Source organism: Serinus canaria, chromosome 7 (assembly GCF_022539315.1).
Source record: "Serinus canaria isolate serCan28SL12 chromosome 7, serCan2020, whole genome shotgun sequence".
In the NCBI taxonomy this organism is placed as follows: Eukaryota; Metazoa; Chordata; class Aves; order Passeriformes; family Fringillidae; genus Serinus; species Serinus canaria.
The window spans coordinates 25,246,129-25,266,365 of record NC_066321.1 but is presented as its reverse complement, the minus strand read 5'-3'; the positions used below and the strand labels follow the sequence as shown (position 1 = coordinate 25,266,365).

At 37.7% G+C, this 20,237-nt stretch overlaps 1 protein-coding gene across 1 annotated transcript; it reads left to right on the top strand.

Moving 5' to 3' along the window:
• Window positions 1-220: 220 nt before the first annotated feature.
• Window positions 221-18,742, top strand: DYTN (dystrotelin). Its single transcript, XM_009088064.4, is given in 14 exon segments — window positions 221-368; window positions 2,406-2,478; window positions 3,411-3,614; window positions 5,668-5,753; window positions 6,315-6,403; window positions 7,080-7,151; window positions 7,498-7,661; window positions 8,517-8,628; window positions 10,746-10,891; window positions 12,898-13,066; window positions 14,769-14,839; window positions 16,876-17,035; window positions 17,652-18,099; window positions 18,642-18,742. Coding segments are annotated over 14 exon segments (1,941 nt in total). The 5' UTR covers window positions 221-322.
• Window positions 18,743-20,237: the final 1,495 nt, after the last annotated feature.

Below are 20,237 nucleotides of genomic sequence, written 5' to 3'. Positions count from 1 at the left end.
TAATCCTGCATGTAAACACTGGGCTCTTAATAGTGAAAGATCTCATTTCCTGTACTTAAAACTGTTTTGAGGATTGGCTTTGCCCAGCTACAGTTTTGCAGTTACTTGAATTACTCCTATTTTATGCTGAGCAGAAAGCTTGCCATTTGCTGGCAGTTCTCTGCACATGGCACCAAAACTATTTTGTTTAATGTAATTCTGTTTAATTTAATTTCTGAAATGCATCCAGTGAATTGTTCAGATTAAAAGGTTTAATTTGAATGGTTCAATATGTCTCTGTCTAGAATATGTGGTTTTACACTTCGGTTTGTTTTGTTATAGAATGCCTAATGCCATCTGTTAATTTCAAATGGATCCAGACTTGCAGGGTAAGGATTTTTCTTATTTTCCACCAACTTTTCTCAAAAGGCATTTCTGTGTCTTTTTGAACAGAAACTACTGAATTTTCATGAAGTCATACCACCTTGAGAATCTTTGTTCTGTAGCACATAAATGACAAATTACAGAGCTGTGATGTCCTACCTCTACCTTTATTGTTGGATGTGTCCAGGCACCTTTCTTGCCACTATCACATTGGCTAATGGAATGGTCAGGCACACATGGCCATGATCCCTAGTTTATAATAAATGCTAAGGTTTTTGCATGCTTTGGAATAGGCATGAAGATAGCCATACACTCCCTTTTTGAAGGCAAAATCTAGCAGACACCTCATCTGCCACAGAGCAAATACCTCAAAATGCAGAATAGCAGGTAACCAGCTGAAGATGTCAGGAATCAGGACACTTGTATGTGTGTAGGAGCTCCTTTGTCAGCTTCTCAACAAAGGGCATTTATATTTCTTGAGGTGAAATTTGACCCACAGCAAAATGATTACATGCTGGTTTTCTGTCCAGAGGGACAGCCCCTTTCCTATGAGAAAGATTTTAATGTCCCTAAATAGCCTCTCATCAGTAATAATTCTAAAATGATTTGCTATTTTACTTATGCGTCCTCACAAGTTAATTCTGGAGCTCTGCTTGACAGGCACAGAATGCCCTACTTTGAGGCCACATTTTGTTTGTAAGGGTGGACTAGAATTAAGTAGCAGATGGCTACTGAAACAGATTCCCTTCAATTTGAAAATCATGCATGTAAGGTGTTTGAGTTGAATCATGTATATATTTCTAGCATTTGTATTTGAGAATAAGCGTTTGGAACTTAATCCATAGCCTAATGAAAACTGTGGGAGTTGTTCTGTTCCTTTCAAAAGGGCTTTGGGTCAGTTTATTGAGGAAAGAGAACTGATGATGCGTGGAAGTCAAAACTCATTTTTCACATTGTATGACATGCTACACTGCATCTCCAAATAATATCACAAAATATAGTATGACAAGAGCAGGACTAAACAGATGGTATAGCAGTTATTGGCATCTTTCTATAGCTTAGGCAGCATCTGGGAACCAGAAGAGCCCATAATTTGCTGACTATTAATATTAATCTGGTGTATTTCTTGGAAACCATTGCACACAGATTGGCACCTTTCCAGACTGAACAGGTGAAGTACTTTGTGAGTTATTTCTACTCATTTATACATATTATTGCTTATTTTTAGCCTTAATCAACTGTGTGCAACTCTCTCTGAAGTACGGAAAGAAAAGAGTCTCTGAGGACAGAAGGATAACTGATAAATCCCTTTCTAGTTTCTGAATTTTAGTGAACAAGCCTCGTTTTTGCCCTTGAAGTTCTAGGTATTTGTAAAGTATCAGGTATAGGTCATGGTCAGCATCTCTTACTTTCCATTCAGAAAAACATCCTTTATTGATGTGAAAGAAATAAGCTCAAATAATAGAAGGGTTTAGGATTTAATCAAGCAGATTGAGTGGGTATGCTAAGCAGAGATGTCAAAAGTAATTTGCTCTGATAAAGGGCTTGTCTTCTTCTGCAAGGGTCCCACATGTTGATCTTGACAGAAGATTTGTTTGGTGCTTGAAGAAATATGCATCCAAAACAATAACCCTGCTATGCAAACTGACAAACTGTTCCTTGAAGAAGAGCATCTCTGATCAAAAAACCTATTTGTGTGAAGAAATATTTCATTATGATCTTGGCTAAAAGTTTCTGCAGTGCATAACCCTCAGAGGCCTTGTTCTGATATATGAATAAACTTGATTCCCAAAGAAACAGATGTTCTCTCTATGATAAATTCTGATTTTACAAGAGATTGTCACTGTTTACAAGAAGACTGTTCACCCCACTAAGTTATTTAAATAAAAAGAAAATGTTTTCTTTTTGTTTTCTTTTATTTTTTTTCCAAAATTTTCCTTCAGAGTGTTGATCAACTGGAAATTCCAGATTTGGTTGTTTTGATTTTTAGTTAGTTTTGAGTGAACCACTCCATTGTAATGTGTGTTTGTTTTCTTTCACAGAGGCTTTCAATGATGTTGAGAGCTCCGTATACAGAGCAGCCCTAAAACTACGCTCACTGCAAAGTCTTTGCCAGTGTTAGTAGCCAAAAAGAACTCTATGCTTTTACAAGGAGGAGAATCTGTATCAAATTTGCATTGCTGTCACCAGGAGCTATTATGCTACTTTGCTCTCTCATTTTCCACCTTGGAGTTTCAGAATGGATTATGAACACTTAAGATTGAGATAGTGCTTCATATACAAATTGATTTTTTTTCCCCTTTTGAATGTCAATGGAAATACATTAGTAAAATTCTAAAATTATGAGAGAATACAAATTATTTTTACAATCTGCAGCAATACTGTGTAGACATCACTGACAATTATTAATCTATCTGTGTATTATGCTCATGAAAAGTCAAATTCTAATGTGTTTCTTAGGAGCTGATTTATTGGAAATAATCATGGCTTATTGAAAATGCATTGGCTGGACTATAAGAATTAATGAGAGCAAAATAGAGCATGATAGACCAGAAAATTAATGGTTAGTATTCATTCTCCCTGTCTTTGAAGTGAGGGAGAATTCAGTGCAAGCAGAGATTTGTGCAACAAAGTCCTGGACACCTAGCTCACTTTGAAATTACTGCATGTAAGTTCCATATTGAGCTAAATTTCATGGAAATCTTGAATTTTTTATTTGTGCTGAAAATGCACAATATTGCAAGTGAGGTCTTCAGGGTAACACAGAGAAGGTGACTAGTTTGTTGGCCTTGGACACATTTCTTTCATTTGGGGATGCTTTTCTAGGAATACATTTAGTCTGGTCTCAGTCCTGATATGGTTTATCTGCCTGAAGCTCTGTGTCAATGTGGAAGTACCACAGGTACTGGTTTTCTTTTTATGTGATGTACTGTTTTAGGATTGATTTTACAGACCTGTCTTAGCTAGGCATTTCTGATAAAAAATGGACATGTTTCCATTCATGAAAAGGCAGGGATCCTCCTTCATTTCTTCCTTCATTTTCCCACACTGGATTTGACTGACGTTTCTCTGATTCAGCACATCCTATCAAGTGAACAAAGCCAGAGGGAAGAGCAGATTTCTCTGAACATGCAGCAAATCTCTAGAATGCTGACGAAGCTGTTCCAAAGGGCAAGGTTAGAAAAACCAGGCCAGGTAGATCCAAGAGCTGCTGAATTAACATTGGGCCTACTGATTGCCATGTATGACAGGTGAGAAGAAATGTAGGTCCATTGTGAAGTACTGTAGAGTCAAAGAATGTGTTTTTGGACAGGACCCTAAAGATAATATAGCTCCCACCTGAAGTATTGCTAGACTAAATCTGTTGCTACCACTCTCACACCCTTTCTGTGTGAAACTCTCCCATTTTGATTGGCTTTGCTTTGCAAAAAAACTAGGAGTAGTTCAGCTGTAGGAATATAAGGCACAAAACTTCATCAGAAACACAGTGCTTAAACATTCCCAAAGCTATCCAGAAATCCAGACTTTTGCCAGTCCATGCTGACTTTTTCTCTGAACAGCTTTGCAGAGTAGATTTTCTTCTGACTTACGAAATATTTTGATACACTCCTAAAAATGAACCCATATTTGCCTCTGGAGAACAGTAGCCATGCACAGGTCAGGAATTTGCCAGTCACTTTTTGTTATTCATTTTTCTCAGGCTTAAAAAGTTCATCTACCAATTATGAAACAAAATTGATATCTCATAACTAAGCTGAGCAGCTTAGTGAATAGCAAAATTTCTGAAAATAATAAGGAAAGACCTCACAGAGTGTATTTCTCTTATGTATTGTTTGTAAATAATGAGTTAAATCACTAAAGGCAGGATTGGTTTGTAATTGTAGCATATTTAAAAGACAAAGACTAAGTTCATAGTACAAGTTATTTACCACAGGTGAAATTTTTCCCTTCTACATGATGGCAAAGTTTTTACTGAAAGTAAATGAGATGTAAGTGGTCTGCAGGACTTTTTCCTGAATCATTATTCATTACTCATATGATCACTACTGCTAAAGGTCCCACTTTATCAAATTTTTTTGTAAAAAGTCATTTAAGGCTAAGAATAAATGCTGTAATAAGAAACACAGCTAGAAACATCAGGAGTATTTTGTAATTTTTGTGTGCTGCAGGGAAATTATTTAGAAGAATCTTCTTAATAGCACTATGTTAGTGCTTTAGTCTGTTTTCTTAGGACTGTCTTAGGACATTTTCTTTTTGCTACTATTTCTTTTTTAAAAAGAATTTCACAAGTTTCTCGACATGTATATAAGATAGGAAAAGCTTCTTATAAATTTCTAATCACATTTTCTCTATGGAGTGCTATTCTGCACTATTAACACTGGAAAGTACTTAAAAGGAGGAGCACATAGGAATTCTCCATGTTTTTGTGGTATTTACTTAATAAGCTTACATAAACATCTTAAGGGTGTTTGTGTACTTCAGCTTTAATCTTGGAGTTTTTTCTTTGAAATTTCTGGAAAAACAACAGTTTCTCATGCAGTTCATACTTTAGAGTCTGTATTGCAGCCTTACACAGTGTGGGTTTATCTATAGACTCTTAAAACAATTTTTGTAATGATATTTTGAATCTTTGCAAAAGTAATATCTTAAATATAGATTTCTGGGATTTCCTGATTTGTGATTTCTGGTTAATGTCTGCAATGTCTTCACAAAAAAAATTAGTGTTTTTCATTAGGTGCCTATGTCACAAAATTTGGTTCTAAATTAATCTTCATTATTTATTATCTAAAGGTCAAAACTAAATGTCCTGCTCCTGCATATATCCTTTTGATTAAATTGAGTTTCAGTGAAATTAAATGTAATCAGCCCAAGAGAAGCTTAGTGCAGATCTGGGGCCATAGCAGAGCTGCCTGATGATATATGCACAACTTAGATTGTGTCCTTTATTCAGTACTGTACTTGGGAAGGATTCCCACAATAAAAAGAGCAGATTGGTTTTTTTTGGTCATACATTGTAAATGTGAAAATACATTTTACTTGGAATGGGAAGTCTCTGAAGGAGATGTTTTCTTTTTGTTTTATGATTGCATGGTATCTTGGAACAGTTAACTCTGCAGTTATGTTCAGTGACAAAAGGTTCTAGACATAAAATATCACTGAAATGTTACTTTGGTTACATTTATACATATAAAAGGATACTTGTTTTGAAGTTCTTTTCCTACATAGTAGTATTCAATTCTTTAGATGTTTCAGTCTTTATATTTTCAGTGAATAAGAATAGTGTAACTTATTTCATTTCCCTAGATCTGGAACAGGGTATGTCAAAACTAGATCTGCTGCAGCTGCCCTAATTTCCCTTTCAGAAGATACTCTACTGGCTAAATACAGAGGTGGGAAATGCATGATTTTATACACTATCTGAAATACTGAACACTGATGAAAATTTCCATTGTAATTTTTTTTTTTAAAAAAAAGCTCTGCCATGAAAAAAGTAAATTATATTGACTGTTTAGTTGTAGAGAAAGGCTGATGCAGAATAATGCTTTCCAATCACTCTCTGTAGCCATCTTTGCAATAGAGAGCCTCAGAAGAGGTTATAGTGACATTTAAGTAGAGCTTCTATTTGCCTAGTATAAAAGAACAGAAACCCCATGGTTTTAAATTAGCATTTCACAATTTAAATAGAGCACTTCTTGTATAAACATATTTAAACATTTTTCCTAATGTTGTAAGAATGAGTTCATTGCTTTTTTTCCTTGCTTTCCTTCTCTTTCCTTCGCTGTAGGGAGAACTATGGTCACAGCAGTCACTGAGAGCTTGTTAGGTACAAAATATAGTGAAAGTTTCTGGAGGGGTTTCTTTGTTAGACTGCAATTACCATAGCAGCTTGAAGATAGCTTGAAGACAGTTCAGGCACTGCCAGGATTCCAGGGTTTTTTCCTTGTCTTCAGCTTTTTTCCAGTTTTATGCTGTCCCTGATGGGAAGGAGACCTTGATTACCCAAAGTGCCCTGAGAAGCCTTCTAACAGACTTAAATCAGGTACTGTCAGTGCAATGCTTTTGCTCAACAGATTTTGTAGGAGTGTGCTAACCTAGCAGAAGAAAACCCCTCATGGTTGATACCTTTTATGTTGATTACCTTATGGGGCTGAAGTTAATAGGACACTATGGACATAGGGAGCTATCATGCAAAGTAGGTAAAAGAATCAAATTCTGTCCTTTTCTTCAAAATAACCACTTTCATTAGTGAATGCCTCCATGCATTCATGTTGCCTGAGCTTACAGGTCCTGGAAACAGCTGGATACAACTGTTTCTAAAGCAACTGCAAACTTCAGATGTCTGTACTCACTAGAATAGCTTGCAGTTGCAGCAAGTTGCCTTAGCATACAGGTATTTCCAGCTGAACTGGTGCTGAAAACGGGATCTGAAAATGACCTCTGGGATTTAAACTCAGTGTCCTTCAGTAGTATAGTGTGGAAATATAGTATGTTTATCCATCACAGTAAGTGAGTTGGAAACAAATCATTCTGACACAGCCTGAACTGTGAAACTGCATACTGATGGCATGAATATGAACGGGCTTTCTTCAGAAAAGTGTGTAAAATGGCATTGCTATAGATACTTCACCATCTGTGTGCTGTCACCATTGCAGCAGAGCATGATGGGAACATCTGTTTCTTATTGAGGTGTTTCTGAGCCTTTCTTCTTGATGTAGATTCCAGCCATTGTGGGAGAAGGCTACACTCTGTCTTGTGTGGAAATTGCGATTCATGACTGTTTCCGAGGGGTGAGTGAAATTCTGATGTCCTGGGAAATTATTCTGAATGTTGCTGATTGATTAAAACTTCAAGTGTATCACCACAAAACATGCCCAGGTATCTACTTTTAAGAAGCAGGGCTGATCATCAGTCTCTGAGTATGGGAGGATTTGTATGTATAGAAAAGATGCTCAGTAAGGTACTACTGAAGGCTCTCGCATTTATTCCAAAACCTTTGGAACCCAGTAACATTTTACATAAATGGAAAATTTATGCCAGCAAAATCCAATATCAGAGCTTTTATTAGATATTGTCGATGAACCACCAGGTTTTTTTTACATGAATGTATGAGCTTGAGACATGTATTTTTTCTAGGTTCTGAATGCAGCTATTGTTGAAGAAAAATTCCTGTCTTGGCTGAGATCAAAGCCTGCTGTTCTCCCGTGGCTCCCTACATGTTACAGATTATCAGCCACTGAAATGGTTTCTCACCAAGCTAGATGCAGAGTCTGCAAAGTTTTCCCCATTACAGGCATGAGGTGTGTCAGCGGTCTTTAGCATCCACACAATTAGTTCTTACCATTGTTTGCATACCTTACAGGCTGTAACTGAGGTACTGAGTAACAGGCTTTGGATGTAATCTAATTTAACCAGAAAAGAGGGATAGAGAGAACCACTGCAGTCTAATGCTTCAGCCTTCATCCTACTTCTCTTTAGCTCACTAGCACAAACATGAAAACTGGCCAAAGGTAAACTGGCACTCCAAAGGTAAAGTCAATTAAACCTCTGTATCTCATTTCTTAGTTATTTTTCCTGTAACCAGTTGTATTAACTGGCTTGTTAAGTTTTCCATCATAGCATCTTAGTCATCTAAGCAATGTTATATAATGGCATAGTGGTATAAAAAGAACACTATCCATTACCATCTGACCAGAATGCTCAGAAAAGCATTTTACTGTTACTATATTCTCACTAATTGTAAGGTTGCAGGTTTAGTTTCTTGCATTTTTAGTTTTTTGTTTATGCATCCTATGTCAATATTACAGTTCCATGGAAGCAGCAAATAGAGGTAAGCTGGTGTGTAAGAAGCATATGAAGTTGTAACTACGTTCCAAAAAATGGGAAATGGTGCTAGAACAACAGTTTTATCCACGGACTGCACTTCAGTGCAGCAAATAAATAAGATCAAAACCACTGGTGGGTTCAGAGAAAAGTCCTCAATCATTTGGGCAAAATAACTTGAATTCAGAGAATGCTGAGGAAAATCATTATTCCAATGAAGATTTTTCTTTGAATTTCAGAGCCCAGGGATTTGGGTTTCCAGTAATCAAGCTTACTTACACCAAGTTCTTCCTTGTGGGGAGGTAAAGAAATCCTTTTGTTTTCCCTCACAGGTATCACTGTTTAAAGTGCCTCAATTTTGACCTTTGCCAAGCCTGCTTTTTCAGTGGCCGTCTCTGCAAACCCCATAAGAGCTCACATCCTCTCGTGGAACACTGTGTGCAGGTAGAGTCCTATTGTACTGATTCATTTCCCTGTGGAGGTTCTTCATGGAAGCAACTAGGCAGTGGATTCTTGAACTGCAAGCATTTCAAAGTTATGTGTGCATTAGCCATAATGGCCATGACATATTCCCATTATTAGTCTGGGGACAGGGAGACAGGGAAAGGACAAAAGCAGGCTTCTAGCTTTAGAATGAGTGTTCTGTTCTGATGTAACTCAATAGAGCTGTGAAATATCCCAGTGCAAGTCTTCATCTTAAGAAGTTTAATGGCAAATTTTCTGTTAGCAGATAATCCTTAAACCTATGAAAATTCCCCTCAATGTCCCAATGTTCCTTCATCCCAATCCCAATGCAGACTCATCCAGAAATTCATTAATCCTAAAGTTATACAAACTCCTGCATAAAATGTCTTTCTTTTTCTCTCTTTTCTGAATGTCTTCAGTTTTTCCACTTTATTGTAAACCTTTCTGACTCATTTGTCTCTGTCAGTTCGGGATACAGCACAAAGAGGCAACATGTGCCCAACTAAGATCACACACCTGGACTCTGTTACAGGGGCAACTTGTGCTATCATCACACCAGTGGCAAAGTACAACACTGGGAATTTGTATTTGGAAGACCAGCTTCTCCTTTGAGGAGGAGATTCCAGATCTTGCACACAGCAGCAGATGGGCTTTTTGTGGATCTGTATAACTGTATCCTTCTGTTCCAGTAAATGAACTGAAAAGCACTTAGGAAAGTTTCCCTAGAAACATGTACTTCCTGTTCTCCTTCCCAGTCCTCTGCAGTTCATGAGAAAGATACCTGGGCAGCCAGTGTCTGCACTAAAACTAAAGACTGTTAGACTGCTCTTGTAGTCACCCTTTGTCTGGGGTAGCATTAAACTCTTGCTACTTCATTGCTCTCTTTCTGAAAACAAAACCCTATTGCTAGCATTGTGAGAAATTATATCTGGATGCTCAATATCTGCATTAAAAATAACAGTTCATTCCTTCAAATATTCTTCCTCATAATCCATCTGTGAGAAAGGAGGGAAAACAAAAGTAAACTAAACTCCTCATTAAGAGATTTCTAAGTGGAGACCTTAAAATTAGTGTGAATTGAGAGTGAATGGGAATGTGTGTTTGTAGAAGCACCAGAAGAAAGGACGAGAAATAAAACAAGTCAAGAGATGTTGCAGCCTGGATTGCAGCCACATTGTTGCTGCAGAATTGCAATTGAATCACTGAATTTAGATTTCCTTTATGAAGCCTTACTCTAACACAAACTCTGTAAACATTATTTTGTAGGCCAAATATTACAATACGGGCCAAAATCTATACCAAAATTTAAAAGATAAGCTACTCGTTATGACAGATACCATTTTCATATCTGTTGTGTGGGACATAAAATAATCAGTAGTAAGTTGCTATCCCCATACCTTCCACTCTTAGCAGATGCTGTCCTTGTCTGGGTAAGTTTTCTCACTGTCTTTATCAGAGATTGAGCTGCTGAGTGGAGGTTTGAAATATCAGCAGTTTTTCCTTACCGTGCTGACACCTTGTGGTAATGTCACTACCACGTTGAGAAGCACTAGGAGGCATGTGGTGTGTTTTCTTTGTTTTCCTGTTCAGTCTGTCAGGGCTCACCCCATGTTCTGCAGCAGTCACCTGGGGCAGACCTGGTTGGTGTCCTCCAATAATACAGCTACTGAGCTTAATTGTTGTACATGAGCCTGACACTCCTGTGATACATGGATGTGTATTTTACCGTATTCTATGAGAGGAGGATGTGAGCCATGGAAGACTATATCTACAAATGCTTTATACAAATATAAAAGTATTTCTTCCTTAGATACTAGTCAGCAGAATTATTGTTGTGACTGAGCTTAATCATTGTAAGTGCTTAGGCATTTCCAGGCTGCCTGACTTTGATCCAGTCAGTATTTTGCCTAAACAAATTGGACCTGCTCTTGCCTGTGGTCCTGCAAGCATTACCCACCTCAGCTCCCCTTCTAGGGCTCAGATAGCAGCCATGAGCCTCATCAGATGATGAGCAGATGGACCTTTTACTTTGGAATATGTCTGTTTCTGGGCAGCACCTGTTTGAAAAGTCACTTTATTATCCCTCGTTCCAATAGATGTCAGCAAAGGCGAACGCAAAGCACTTTCTCTGCACCATCAGGAACAACCTGTTTCAAGAGCACTGCAGAAGAAAAGAGGCTCAGAGAAAGACAGCTCTGGAGTCAGTGGAGGAGAGGCACTTCCCTGCTCACAAAAAGACTTTGTGAGTTTCGGTGTCAGATGAATTTATAATCTCTGAATGTCAGGCTGTGGGATATTGCTTGATTATGTCCTTTGACTAAGGGATTTTGTTATGACAGATACCATGTCATGATTTTGCTATTAAAAAGGGGAAAGAATAACTGAGAAGTTGCTGCACATTGTTCTGTAGCTTAACTATAGTTACCATGCTGACAACCTAATGATCAGTTGTCTTATAAAATATAACAGGCTTGTATTGTACTTCCCTCCTTCCTTATGTTGTATTTTTCACTCTGTTCCATTTCTTATACTCAGTCTAGGGCCAAGCATTGCAAATATTTCCTACCTTTGCAACTGCATGCGTTCTTAAGCAGCTCCTCTGTGACAAATCCATTGGAAATTAACTGTGAATACTTTCTACATATGACCCAGAGTGCATTCACTGGCAGGCATTCTACTCAAGTCCCACTAAATTGCAGACCTGTGGAATCACTCACAATTGCAAGTAGATGATCTCACCATTCCTCTTCTTTCAGACCAGTTGTTTTGTGTGCTTTGGCTAATATTTAGTCATTACAGTATTTTCACTCATCACAGTGGTTAATAATGAGCATTGGAGATTATGCTGAGATTTTCCCCAATAATTTCTCCTTCCTTGCTATGAGATTGTGATTGATACCTAGGTATAGAAACTGAAGGGAATGATTACAGGAGATTAGTGCTAAAAACATACAAAGGGCGAGATTCCTTCCTATTTGTACAAAGATCTAGCAACTGTCTTGCATCTCATGTGTTCTCCCAATGAGGCTACAGTGGGAAAAAATGGTCAGTCCTCTCTAAAATAACTAATTTCATCCTTATGTGAAGGAGGAGAAAAAATCTGTTCATAAATCTGGATTGTGCTACTCTGGTAGGTTTTCAGTTAGAAAACATTTTATACTATAAGTATAGTAAATCAAAGGTGACTCTGACGTTGATGAGGGAGAGAGAATGATGCATCTGACTCCGTGCACATCAGAAGGCTAATAATTACTTTACTATACTATATTATTCTATACATCTAGAACTGAATCTGCCAAGCACTCAACCCTGCACACAACTGCTCTGCACTGAACTTATTCTTGTGACTGTCCTCTGACAGTCCTGACACAAACACACTCTTGGCCCTGATAGGCCAAGGAAACAAAACACCATGACTATGGGTAAACAATCTCCATTATGCATTCTACTTTTGCACAAACACAGGCACAGCAAATGATAAGAATTGTGTTTTCTTTCTGTGAGGTTCAGAGAATGTGAATCCCAGAAATATTCCTGGGAAGAATTGTGCCTTGCTTTTCTCTGTGAAGAGAAATGTTCCTACATATAAGACCAATGGATGATATTTATAGTGATCCTCATGGAGAATATTATTTCAGTGTCTGTTTTTTGGAATGTGGTGAAATGTAAAACATCTTTTGTTGCTAATATTTCCTCTCTTGTATTCAGCAACAAAACAATATTTAATAATTTTAATGGAATTTAATCTTTCTGGAATTAATCAAGATTTCTCTTTAGTTCTGTGGGGGTTTGCTTACCTACTGCTTGGGTAGCAACGAGACAAAGAATTTGGGATTGCTGTTACAGGTGTCACTGAGGGGCTGATAAATATCTAAGCTTTTCCTAGCATATGATGGACTGAACAGCAGGATATTTTGCTATTTTTTTGTAGCTGAATTTCCTAATATATTTAACACTTGGCTAAAGGAAGCAAAAAAGAGAAGCAGCAAATTGCACTGAGAATAAATGGGTGGAAAGTAGAACCTGTTGCTGAGACCCTGTTGGGAGAGTGGAATTTGTTTTCAGAAATTTCATTCTTTTAACCAAGATATTCCAGCAGGCATAGCTAAACTTTACTTCTTGCTTAGTCAATAGCACATGTCTGTCTAGTTACACTGCATTAGGTTTCTGCATTTGGATCTTCCTGTGTAGAAAAGCCATGTGAGTCCTGATCCTTTCCCTATTCATTACTTCTCTGTTGGTATACAGTCCTCCTGTGGAATTCAGTGCTTCATCACTACCTGGTCCTGAAAATGTGTCTTTCCCAGGGGACAATTGTGTCCCAGAGTCACCCAGGTTCATACCTGAAAACAGGACTGTAATGCAGAAGAGTGAGAATAACAAGACAACACCAGAGCAAGGCAAGACAATAGATCAGGTGAGCAAAACAGTAATAGTGCTAAAGCTGTGAAGAAGACCTAGCAAGTTAATTATCTAATTGCCTTCTAATTTCAATGAAAATGTAATGGGCAGCTTCACCTTTCTGTTAATTCCTCACTTACAGTAAAAAATTTGGAATCTGAAAACTTAGTGAGGTTTGAATTTGTTATCTTCCCAAGATTAGTGACTAACTCCTTGACTTTCATGACCTTCAGAAGCACCTGTAGGAATATCTGCTTTGGGGTTTTTTGAGATGTCGTAGAGTAGCATGCTAAAGTCTAGATGAGTCTGGAGATCTCTTGCTATTCTGACAGTAAAAAAGGCCATCATGTCTTCCTACTGCAAGCAAATGTCAAAGAAGAATGCCTGAATTCTTATCAGACTCAGGCCATTTTTGTTACCATGGAAATAGCAAGAGGACAGAATGGGCCCTCTTAGGATGAACTCAGAGCAGTGTCCACTCCAACTAAAATAGCTAATGCACAAAAGGTCTCTATTAATCCATTCTCAGCTTTCCTCCAAATAAAGAATGTTAAAAGAGTGGGTAGGACAGCGTAGCTAAAAAAAAGTAGGTAGTAATTTTTTGTCTCTATATTTTCTGAGAGGCTGGTAGCTGTGCACTTACTCAGAAAACAGGGAACACTGGGTTGTGTTCAAACCAGTTTATGTCATCCACTCATCTTGTTCTTCCCAGGAGCCAAGGGGAGCAGTAACACAATACTAGCCTCTGTGTATCAGGTCATTCCTTTGGCTGCTAATCCTGTGCTGCCCTTTGGAAGACCTGTCTTTTAGAACTCTGCTGCCCAGGTACAGTGCCAAGGTACAGTGCCAGCCAGCAGATATCTGCACGAGATGCTGTGGGCAGACATTGCTTAAACACACAATCTTGATGGTTGGCATTTGTCATTTTAGAAAGCAGCAGGACAGGACTTGCATCCCTGTGCTGGGATTCTGTCAGGTGCATTGATCTCTTGTTTATTTTCTCTCTGGGCTGAGAATTCCTTTTGAGCGGTTTTATATTGATTTCTAAGATCTTATAGTGCAGATTATTTCCACTTTGATTTCCACTTATAGATTCTATTAAAAGCAACCATTGGACAGTAAGTCCAATGATTGCTTTTAATAGAATCTATAAGTATGGAGGTCCTGGGTGATGCAGCTCTTAGTGTCATAATTTCCTGGCAGCCCTGATTCCTGCCCAACTTATATCATGCCTCAAAAGTAACTTAGCTGGAAAGTGTTTGTCTCCCTGACTTCTGGGCTACTGTTCTCTGCATGGTCCAGAGAATGCTACTTCCACTTAAAGACCAGGAGTTTCTCTTCTCTCTTCTACATACAGTCTCTCTCAACATCTCCTTGTCTTGAAGCAGCTGTGGGACTTGAGAGAGATTGTTCCCAAATCAGAACATGTCATTTTGCAGAAATCAGGAATATGGATTTTGTTCTAATTTCAAACAAATTCTCATACACTTAAATTTGTCATAGAACAAAGAATTTGTTTTATAGAATAAATTTTCCAGCCATTAGAAATACTTTAATGCATCAGTTGATTATAATACATTAAATTAAAAAGGTTAACTAATAAATTTGTAGATCCGCCAGATCCAAAATTTGCCATGCACTTCTATCATAAAACTTTCATATAAAAATGAAATACTATTGCTGATGAAGTTATGAACAGATACTTCTTTTTGTTTTAGGCAATAGCCTCTTTTGAAGCAGATGTGTTAAAAATACAGGAATCCATTAAAAGCATTCACAGTGACAGCAGGTAGGTAAATGCTGTAGTAGATTCACTGAAGACTGGTGGGCATTTCTGCTCCAGCTGGAGGGCTAGAAGACAGATGACTTTTCCATACTTTGGAGATTTTTAGATTTTAAAAAATCCTATCCAATGAGAATGAATAATAAAATTCAGCAAAAAAAATTAGATCAGGATCACTAGAAAAACAATGGCAAAACAAAACATTTTTTGGTTTGCTTTCATCAGTGTTTCTGCAATTGCTAGTTTACATTTCTAAAAGGAATTTTTAGACAAAAAGGTGTTCATCCACATAAAAATGTCAGAATAGCATACTTTTTCAAATTTTTCTCTGAATAAGGCTTAATCAAAACAAATTTCATAATTTGCATGAATCTTTTAAATCAAAGTAGAATTTATTTCTAAAATATATGCTGTATATCAAATAGAGATTAATAGGATGAATACAATAGCTATAGGTATAACAGTTTATCACAGATGTTCCTTCTGATAGTCAAATCTTTGACACTGTAAAACATTAACTCCTAAATTAAAAATCTCTTGGGAGGCTTGTTTGCTTGGGTGACATGGCAGGGGAGAAGTTGGTGTGTGAGCTATGATGCTTACCTTTTACTTGCATTTTTGCCTTCCCTCCATTCGTTTTTGTAGTTGTACATAAATGTGCTCTATATAACCATGCCTATGACCACTGAAAGTGATGGAATTACAGTGAAGTGTAGAATTTGATCCTGAATCTACTCTCTTTATTTCCTTCAGTATGTTCAGTTCCCTCTGTTCCTGTTCTGTTTCATTCCAAGTACAATTGCTGCTCCAAGTTCACAAAAGGGCACTCCAAGATTAGAGCTAAACAATTTCAGTTTCATTGTGTGTCTGTTCTCACTTGGGAAAATGAAGAGATATGGCAAAGATCTTCAGCTTTCTTTTAGATTAGCAATCGTTGAGAGGATATTTGGGTTGCCTGCTCCTATAATGCTGCTCTGACCCAGAGCTTATCATAGAACTGGGTGAATGAATCACATTACTCATGGGAAACTCTTTATTCTTGTTTGTGCACTGACTTCCAGAATTCACCTGTCTGTTCTCAGAACTGGATTCTGAGTTAGTTGAAGGAGGACAGCATTTTACAGTGAGGAGCCCTTAATTGTTGTTATAAGGGACCACTGTAATATTAATTTTAATTTTAAATGGTCTGACTTGCTGTCCCATTCAGACAAATCTTGCATAGCTCAAGTGATGGGGCTGTTGTCTGTAAGCCAAAGCATTACCACAAGAAAGTGGATCAGGTAAACTTCTGAATGTAAATAAGCATGGCACATAACTATTTCAGATTTGTGATATGAAGCACTTGGTTTATTACTGTAGTGTTAACAAACTTTACTGTGAGCTGCATCTCAGCTGTGAGGAAAGCAAACCCTGACTTCTTAGAGAAATCACAACTAGAACAGAATTATGGGTGGTATTTCTGTCATACAGTGCTCTGAGTAGGTAATTTCTAAGTCTCTGTTGTACATAGAAGGGTGGCACCTCTGATTGCAAAAATCAGAGTGTTTTTTCAAAGATAATGGCCTGTGCTTGAAAGCTATTGCTATCATTGAAGAAACTGCAGAGAATACCACCAGCAGGAAGAAACTCTATCAAAGGAGCAGAACTTGCTTTTACTTCATTGTTGCCCATGCATGTAATGGAAATCTTTTGCAGGTCATGGACTTGCTATAAGTAGTTTGCTTCTATACAGAGGAACTGCTATTGTCTGTCTTGTTGCAGCCACCTTGTGGGAAAGGTAAAACCCCAAGATGCAAGGTTTAGATGTGGCCACAGTTCTACTCAGCTCTCATATTTCCTCATTTCAATACTCATGTTCTTGCTAATTCCATGGATACAGTCCAGCATCTGAAATATTGGCCTCTAATCCCAAAGCTGACAAAATTTTCCTACACTAGTAAAGGGGATAAATTTTGTGCAAAAGTGTTTGCTCATTTCCATGAATGCATATATTTGTGTATGTCTGGTCTAGCAAAAATCCCACCCTCCTGTATCTCTGGTAGGTACATGAAAAAGCAGTTCAAAAAATGGAAGGACAAAATGCAATTTCTTCATAACTGCCAGGAAGAAAAAAGCTGCAAAATAGAGGCAAAACTGCAAAGACTGAGAGTAAGCCATGAAAACCTGCAAATTACACTGCGGCACATGAAGGAAGAAGTAAAGGTATAGTGATATATATATATCAAGAATTGTCACAGCTATGAGCCATTACTGAACACTTACTGCTTTTCCTGTAGACCAGCACTCTTAATGAAATTTCATGCACCTTCCAATTGTATTTTCAGTCATCCTAGGTTCTTCTCTTCAGAGAAAGCAGATAAGGTCTGGCAGTATGTATTTCTTGTCATTCTGTGCATATCTGGCACCTAGCACAGATATCCATGTTAGCACATTTAAATACTACTGCAATGAAAATAATGAAAGTTCCAATAAGAGTTTCCAACAGAAGTGTTAGATACTTCATTGCAGTCTGTTCTTCAGAGAAGAGTCAAAGTGCTGGCATTGAATAAATATAATGTCGTTCCTAATTGCTGTTTTTTACTGGGGTTTAATACAGACATATTATAGAAAATATTTTATTTGTTTTCAATTATAGTGATTCTTATCATTACAATTATTTCTGAGATTCTTAAAAGGCCCTTGTTTCACAGAAAATGTTTACATATTTTCCTCCTACAGATTTTTTTGTAGCATTTTATGCAACACTGTTTTAGTACTTCTGGCAAACTGAAATACCAATTATTTTTACAATTTATTTTCTGTGTTTTGTCTCTTGTAGACCATGTTGCAGTCATCAGAGCATCCGTTTGCACAGTGTCATAATACAATGCCAAGAAATCCACATGTTCTGTTGGAAAGGAGAATGCAGAGTGAATTAAATCCTGCCCAAATAAGGCAGGAAACTCCAAACTCCCCAAACGCTGTGAATAGAATGCAGCTTTTACAGACACCTGAGGCTCCTACTGCAGTGGACTTCATGTTCTCAGATGAGCCACTGGAGTCAGGGTCCCTGCAGACTAACAAACCCTTTCTAGGACAGCATAAACAAGCAAAAGAGAAAGAAACATATCTGCCTAAACTGACAGAAAACTCTCTGGGTGGAATGGGGAATACAGTTCTTATTCCCACTGCAAGGCAGATACCACCTGATGAGAAGGAAGTGAGAGAGGAATTGGAAGTGCTAATGATGAAACTGAAGGACGCATTGTCTCTCCAAACTCAACCAGGTATAAGTTCTCCAGTCATCCTGTCCCTGTGTTCTTGCCTTCATCCCATTTATTCCATAATACTGTTCATAACCCTGTAACCCTCAGAGGAAACTCAGACTCTTGCTTTAGCCTTTGTAGTATTATCCTATATAATAAGGTAGGGCATACTCCAAATATAGCCCCTAATTTACAACTGATTTGGAACTGGATGAGTCAAAGCTCCTAAGAGATAATGGGTCTTAGCAGCCAATTAAGGAGCAAACTTAAACTGGTGAGGGCATGAGGTTTTTGCTCTTGCCACTTCTGTGATTCTGTAACTATAACTCTAGTCCTAGGAGGCTTCCAGCAGAACAAAATCCCTTTGTAATCAAAGGTTTTACACAGCAGAGCTTTGTTCAACATTCAGGGTGCCTCAATTTTGATAATGAGGATGTAATATGGAATGTGACAGAAAAAGCTGGTGCTTCTACAGAGTCATCTTAGAGATTCATTAAGAGTTTTCTAGTGCTCTGGCAGCATCCAAAAGCTTGGAAAGACTTAAAATTCATTCTGCTTTTCAGCCCAACAAACTGCTTTGCGCCAGGAGTTCTTCTCTAGAGCTGAGCATGTGTGCAGGTCCTTTTCTGACCTCATCAACCAAGTAATTTCACCTGCTGAATGATGGAAACTACCATTCACCTTACAACTTCACTGAACTACTTAAGGTAATTGATGCCATGTCTCTTGAAAAAGAGACTCTTTAAAATGTCTCAGACCTTGCCTGAAATAACACAGCATGACAGGTTTCTGCATTTACTGCCTTCACCTGGAACATTCTGCAGAGCTATATTCCTTTTCTGTTGGTGATTTCCAGCTCCCGTGCTGTGACTTCCTCAGCTGTGCAAATGATTTCTCTCTCTTTAGCTCTTGATATCCCATGGTCGAGTTACTTCCTTGGAATGGTGCTCTATTTCTTGTTGATGCCAGCAACAAGGAAAACACTTTTTCCTGTAATGTACAGAAGGATTTTAAAGATCTGAGAAATGGAAATTATTCAGTACCACTTCAGAGAGAAAAAAAATATACAGCCAGTTATTTACTAGCATTCTTTGGCATAAAAATAGTAAATATCTATGTTCATATATGCTCAAAACCAATTATAATTCACGAAAATTTGCATACTTTTAAGGATTTTAATTATGTCACTGAAACGATACCAGCTTTCCAAGAAAGAAAATAGCCCAGGTTTTTACAGGATTTTTTTTTTTTTTTTTGTGATTACAAAGAAAATAAATTTCATTCAGGTGAAAACAAAATATTTTTGGAAGCTCTGAGAGAAAAGTTAGGTAAATTTTCTGCAGCTTTGTTTCGTATATAATCAGACAGTGCTTAGGCTGATTTGATAGAACAGGCTAATGAAAAGCATAGAGCTTAAGAAAAGCTGCTTAGCAGAACTCCACACAGATTTTCCACATAGATTTTCCTTGTGTTGTATTTTTCAGAATGAGTTATAGTCATCAAGATAAAGGGACTGCCTGACTCATTAAAGAGGCTAGAAATCTTATTTTCTGTTGGTAGCACCTCAGCCATCTTCTTGAAAGACTGTGGTAGTGAGATTAATGAACGTTCCTCATTCTTTCTGCTAGTTTTGGTCAAGGGAGGCGTGAATTACATGTACTGCAAACACTGGAGAATTTACAGCAAGAAATAATGGTGTGCTACTGGAAACTAACAAGTGGCTTGTCTGTAGCAAAGGAAGTGTAAAGAGGGTGAAAATTTTAAAAAAAGAAACTTATTGAGGGAGGACGGAGGACCCCAGAGAACAAATAGAGATGAGGTAATTAGAAAGTGGATATCACTTTTTATGTTATGATGTCTGTTATATACATCATAACATAAATAAATAAATATACTGAGATAGAAGCTTAGTAGCTTTTGCAAGAGACATGCACAACAATCCAAGGAGCCCACTTGTTGATTATGGGAAGATACCCATCAGCTTCTGATGAGGCTTTACATCTCCTTCTAGTGCGTGCATCTGAATTCAGCTTGGTTGGAAACAGTAGCAACTGACAAATGCTGGTTTGGTGTGAAGCAGCATTGAACAGACCTGGAGGACAAATTCTTACAAATAGATTTTGCTGAACTACCATGAATTGTTTTTTCATGTCATTATG